This window comes from Lactuca saligna, chromosome 5 (genome assembly GCF_052625555.1).
Source record: "Lactuca saligna cultivar CGN05327 chromosome 5, ASM5262555v1, whole genome shotgun sequence".
NCBI classification, from domain to species: domain Eukaryota; kingdom Viridiplantae; phylum Streptophyta; class Magnoliopsida; order Asterales; family Asteraceae; genus Lactuca; species Lactuca saligna.
The window spans coordinates 232,559,307-232,565,669 of NC_136421.1; the positions used below are offsets into that span (position 1 = coordinate 232,559,307).

At 28.7% G+C, this 6,363-nt stretch overlaps 1 protein-coding gene across 2 annotated transcripts; it reads right to left on the reverse strand.

Moving 5' to 3' along the window:
- Positions 1 to 963: 963 nt before the first annotated feature.
- LOC145046168 (palmitoyl-monogalactosyldiacylglycerol delta-7 desaturase, chloroplastic-like) lies at positions 964 to 2,477 on the reverse strand. Of its 2 annotated transcripts, none has more exons than XM_078994471.1 (5): positions 2,054 to 2,477; positions 1,823 to 1,963; positions 1,572 to 1,706; positions 1,382 to 1,488; positions 964 to 1,308 (listed from the first exon to the last, which is right to left on the reverse strand). In XM_078994471.1, the coding sequence occupies exons 1-5, from the start codon at positions 2,384 to 2,386 to the stop codon at positions 1,095 to 1,097; spliced, it is 930 nt and encodes a 309-aa protein (XP_078850597.1). In that variant the 5' UTR covers positions 2,387 to 2,477; the 3' UTR covers positions 964 to 1,094. The 2 variants fall into 2 exon arrangements, with proteins under 2 accessions (XP_078850597.1, XP_078850596.1); XM_078994470.1 differs by having other exon boundaries at positions 1,572 to 1,712; positions 2,054 to 2,475.
- Positions 2,478 to 6,363: the final 3,886 nt, after the last annotated feature.

A 6,363-nucleotide genomic window follows, 5' to 3' on the forward strand; every position in this document is an offset into this window, starting at 1 on the left:
TTGGGTTTTAATTTCTTTGTGGGGGTTTGATTTTTATGTTCTGAAATTCCAAAAACAAGAACAATGGTTCGATCCTTTGAAATTCCAAAAAAGAATACATGTTGTGATTTGTTTGGATTTATTTTGATTTGGTGTTCTGTTTATTTTTTTATCATGATATTTCTACGATCAGGTGTTTATTTTTTTCCGACAAGAGGTGTAGGTAGTATTCATTGATGGCAGACGATGGGTTAGGTTTAAAGGGTGAGGGGTGAATGTGGTTCCTAATTGTGGCGTTGCAGGTTATGGATTTATTTTTCGGTTTTGGGTGGCCGATGGTTGATGGTGGCCAATGACCGGTGGTCGGAGTAGTTGAAAGCGAGTAGAAGTGGGATCATGATTGGGAGTGCAAGTGGGTCCCACCTGTTAATAAATCATATAATTTCAACAAACCCATAGAATTCGATAATTTGTTCAAAAAAATTTCAGTGGCCAACCCATAACTAATAGTGTGACCCCTTATTAAGATAAAAACAAGTTCATTGATAATCTGTCGTTGAAATGTAATACCAAGGATTAAGGAATCATCGGCAATTTTCTATTGCTAATTCTTATTTTTCTAGTAATTGATGAGATTGATTTTCCCTTATTTGATTTTTTTTTTCACTTAAACAAGTTTAACTAATTTTATTTGTTAAAGCAATTCTAGGTTTTTTTTTTAACAAGCTAAATGAATTAAATGAGGGTCGATATCAATGGAATTAAGTTGTATATAATATAAGAGATGGTGAAGTTTGATCTTCATTCAACACATCATAGACTTTTTTCAGTGGGAAAATAGTGGGCCTTTTAAGAATTGAAAGAATGATATAGTTCTCTCCAATATTCGGCATTCCATCGAACTCTGGATTATTCATGCCCTAGCTAATACGTGGGCTAGTGTCCTCGTCATAGATTAAGTAATACAATTATGCAAAACACACATAAATTATGCTTTTAAATATCTTACAAGGAGGAAAATCTCACTCAAAGATTGAACAATTAAACTGGAAAAAAAAAAAAAAAACATTTATATTACTAAAAATCGATGCATAGGTGGTAACTCTTTTGAGTAATCATCTGAATTTGTTTGTAGAAGCCAACGATTTCTTAAACTTGTGAGCAGGAGTCGGCAATTTCACATTCCAGGCCAATCCGATTGATTCAAGAAAACAAATCACATACCAACATAGATCTATCTGCCACCATTCCAACCCATGTCGAGCAGAGTACTCAAAAGCATGGTGATTGTTATGCCATCCTTCCCCAAATGTAAGCAATGCAACCCACCTATAGTAACCATGTCTCGACTATATTAGTGTTCTAATGAATTATTTAATGCAAAGTCTCACAAAATATATACCAATTATTTTTAGACAAATCATTGGTGTTCCAAACTCGTTTTCCCCATATATGGCAAGCCGAGTTCACCAGAAGAGTCATGTGTAACACCCACATGCTCCTAACACCCTGCATGCATATATCAGACATGATATATGCTTTTATCAAAATTAGAAAAAATAACTATATCTGAAAAAATGTTTTAAGCTTACCATAATCCAAACGAGGTAGGGGAAACCACCCCATGCATAAACGAGTGCTCCAAATCCAAATATATGCCACAAGTAAGTTCTTTTGATGAACCTATAGAACGCCTGACTTTTTAAATCTTCTACATTTTTACGTTCCTGATACTGATAACCATAAAATTATATATCTCACTAATAGACTAATAGTAAAAAAGAATTCAAATGAAGATATATATCTATACATATGCTCATAATTAAGGTGTAAAGACATGCACCTTTTCCATAATGAAGCCGCTATCAAGGATCCAACCCATGTGACTAAACCAAAATCCATATGTGGGAGTATGGGGGTCTTTTTCTGATTCAACATATTGATGATGATATCTATGGATGCTCACCCAATATATTGGATCCCTCTGAATGAAAGAAAATGTTTCCATAAAAATACAAGCCAAGTAACGATACTATTCATTAAGAAAATATAGAAAAACAAAATCTAAATGGACCTGGATAGCTTGAACCCCTAAATAAGCGCATGCGTATTCCAGCCATTTTGGCAGCTTCAAACTGTGATGTGCTAGAAGCCGGTGGTAACACATGGTTATACCAAATATCCCTGTTAGAATGTAACCAAAAAAAGCTATCCAAAAGGCATCCCAAGTGAACGTAAATGGAGCAAAAAATGCCAAAATATGGAAAAACAAGATCCCAATGGCCATTTTAATATCGAGGGATCTCCATTTGCGTCCCCAAAAAAGGTTCCTTTTTCTTGTCACCACCACATTAGAGAAAAGGATTCTTTGATGCCATGATTCTTTTGCAGCATAAATTGATGACATTTTGGTTTGAGCAAAATTTGATAAGAATGTTAATCTTTTTTTTTTTTTTTTTTTTTTCTACCAGGTACTGTATGTCGCACCAATTACTAGCGTTGTGCGACCAAGAATTTATAGATGAAGTTGAACATACAGTAACTATGGGTGTGTGTTGTGTCAGAGGAATCAAAATTTGCATTTGAGATGGTTGGACCATTGCAGTTGCTTAACTCTCTAACTGGACCATCGTAACCCCACCCATCATCTCATTCTATCCCGATCATTATAGGACCATCTCATCAGTTGGGGCTGAGTATAGAAACATTGTTCATTGCATTTCGAAATTTTTGTCTTTTCTATTTATAAACTAAGGTGAGACCTATATAATACAAGGATCGATTAAAACAAAATTAAATATAAAAATCATCCTTAATAAATGATTTTTTTTTTGCCATATGTTAATCTCCTATAAGTTTTGATATTTGTCATTTTATGATATTTTTGAAATAAATATTATCTACTTGTTAATTTTTTATTGTTTCAATTTTTAAAATTAAAGTCATATATTTATATATGTAAAGTATTAAATATTATATATATGATATTAAATTGCAATAAATACATTTTTCTTTTTTTATTTTAAAGTTGTACATTAAAAAATATTTTATGTTTACATTTTAATTTAATGTTTAATTTTTTTAAATCAACTCGTGTAATACACGGGTCTCACACATAGTGTAACTTTAAAGTAAAATTTTGTGCTAAATATAGATACATGCGTTGACAACTTAAATAAAATAAAAATAAATAAAACAAAATAAACATTAAATTAAGAAAATCTAAAAAAAAAATGTGTATAATTTATGAAATAAACGTTTGTTTCGGTTTGAAATAAAATAACAATATTTTAAGTAAATATATAAATTATAAAATATCAAAATAAACATTTCTATTTCATTTTCACTAAATGACTTTTATGAAACATGGGAACTTTATAAATGCAAACATATTTGATATTTGTGATTTTTAATTGGATAGATTTCTTTTGATTTTTTAAAGTAAACAAAAACTTTATAATTTTTAATTGGGTAGATTTTTCCAAAGAACAACCTCTTAATAAGTTCCACTCCGTTCAAGTCTGCACATTTATTTATATAATTGGGGAAAAAAATTGTAAAAATGAAAGTAAGATACTATAATGAAGAAATATATTATATACATAAAAAACATTTAACTAAGGATAGTTTAATTAACACATAGTTTTTTCAACTTTTTATTGCCTACTTGTAGAAACATATAACATTTATAAGACCACATTGCATTTTAATGTATTTAACGTTCCTTTTAGGATCAAAGATAACACATCATAATTAATAGACTTTGGAATTACCACAAAAAACACTAATTAATATTTCCTAAGATGTTTTACAAAGTTTGAACATGAAAATGCTTACATGATAAATACCAATTAAAGCAGATAGACGAATAACAAAATTGACTACAAAACACCATCCCAACAAACGATCATATATTTCAGGAACTCCATCCAATTCGAAACACCAACCTCATATTATCATCACATCTCTTTCATATACAATTCCAACCAATTCGAAATGTCAAAATCACACAAATAACTAAAATTAAATACAATGCAACAAATGAATAAAAGCAAAAACATTATAATACCTTCCTTGTCGGGGTAAGTTTATTTTTAAGGAATGATTCTTGAGGTGTCTAGTACGTAGCTAGAAAATGGGATGCTATAATCACAAAATCAAGAATATATGTTTTTATTTCTTGCGTTTAGCTCAAACTTAAGAAGAGTTAATTTATTATAGCGTTCTAGTTTCATCACCTCCCATCACGCCAATCTTTTTAGGAAATGACAACATTTTTGGATTTATATTTTTGTATATGCACATTGAAAAGTCTGCGCAATTAAAGCATTATACATTTAGAATAAAATTATTATTATTATGATATTGTAGTAAAGAAGATGGGATAAAATTAGCAGATTAAATCATGTTCTCATTATCCTTTTTTCCCTTATAGACTTCCCTCCAATAACCTTGCCATCGGTGATGTAAACACTTTCTCATATCCTGCCAGCAAAGACGTTATAAAAGAGTGTTAAACATAGCTAAAGGATGAAGTGAAAAGATATCATAAATATTTTCCCATAACCTTTCATTGGTAAAATTAGACCTTTAAACTCATATTTTCCAAACACTTCGAACTATGTATGTATAATTAGAGAATTCTACATAAGCATCAGAGCCTATTAGTTAGTTATGTGTGTAAGGAAAATAAAAAATGACCATTATTTAACTAAAAAGGAAACAAATGTTGTAATTGTTTAGTGCGGTAATTGATTTATTCCTTTAACATACTTCAAATATTATATTTCCACATTATCAATGATATAAAAAATCAAATCCCACAAAAGTAAAATCTTCTAGCGGTATCGTTAATTCTATCTTAATAACAAAAATGATGGGGAATAAGAAAAGAGCAACAGATGGATATCATCAATATGCATAACAACATCTGGAAAAACATTGAATAGCATTTCATGAATTATAGAACAGTCAGCAATCTGAAACAAAAAATTTTAAATGTCAAAATAAATGAATTTCTTTAAGGCATTTAATCGAACACCATGTATGCATCCAACATCATCAAAGGTTTTAAATATAATAATTACATGAGAAGTCGGCCAATGAAGGGAAAAGATAAGATTAATAAAAAAAAATTGAGCACATAAAAAATAACAAATGCTTTGCAAAAGAAGTTCCCGTTAAATCAAAATGATTTGCTAACATTATGTAGATGTTGGTGTATTCGATTGTGATGATGATGCAAAGTAAATGTTTGTAGAATCCTTGATAACAATTCGAATATTGATGCTAACAATAACATAAGAATATAATTTTGAAAATGATAACAATACAGAAATACATTGATAGATCACATCATTTTGAATTCCTTTGTTTCTAAATTATATAATTATGAAATATCTATCAAAGATTAGTTGTGAAATCGCAGCAGATGTAATATATTATATATTTAAAAAGAATGAAAGATATGTTTTGTCTAACAATTACAATGAGATTTTAATACAATAAATTATAATCAATACCTTACATCCTCCTTAATAATTGAATTTTTTTTGTCAAATGTCATTCTTTTATAAGTTTTGATACTTGTTATTTATTGGTATTTTGAAATAAATATTATCCATTTGTCAAATTTTTGGTGTGTTTCAATTTTTAAAATTAAAGTAATATACTTATATATGTAAAATATTAGATATCATATATATGATATTAAATTGCAATAAATATATTTTTCCTTTCTTATTTTAAAGTTGTACATTAAAAATATTTTCTATTTACACTTTAATGTTTAATCTTTTTTTAAATCAACTCGTATAATATACGGGTCTAACACCTAGTATATAATATACGTATAAGGGGTTAGGCAAACTTATTTTTTAATTTAAAAAAAAAATCTTAAATTGACAAGTGGAAAAAATAAAAAATAAATAAGAAAAAGTCATGCGTCATATTGAATAAGAAGATGACAAGTGGCAAAAATATTCTTATTTATTAGGGTAGATTATTTTGATCATTAATAAATATGGAATTTCACACCGATATCACTAACTTCTTTAATGGTTGAATTTAGTGGTGTGAGATTTGTATGATAGTAAAACGGGAGATGATATTTAGTAGGCTAGGGTTTAATTTTGGTCATTTTTACTTTACTTTATGTATTAGTTTTTTATTTATAAGATATGTTCGGGTTTGTTTTATATATTGTGTTGTTGTATTTTTTTAAATGGATTAGTGATGTAAACTAACAAGACATATATCGGCTAGGATTACGTATAATTATCAAATGAGAAATACAAGATGCAATGAAATGAAAAAAATATATATAATATATAGACTAACTAATTCAGGTTTTCTAGCTAATGGGACAATATCAAACCCAATATA

What these genes read in the sequence shown, in the direction of transcription:
- LOC145046168 (XM_078994470.1), bottom strand. Translation starts at nt 2,386, where the DNA reads ATGTCATCAATTTATGCTGCAAAAGAATCATGGCATCAAAGAATCCTT. An exon ending in CCTACCTCGTTTGGATTATG is followed by an intron (nt 1,489 to 1,571) that starts GTAAGCTTAAAA and finishes ATATGCATGCAG; the next exon opens with GGTGTTAGGAGCATGTGGGT. An exon ending in GATTTGTCTAAAAATAATTG is followed by an intron (nt 1,309 to 1,381) that starts GTATATATTTTG and finishes TGGTTACTATAG; the next exon opens with GTGGGTTGCATTGCTTACAT.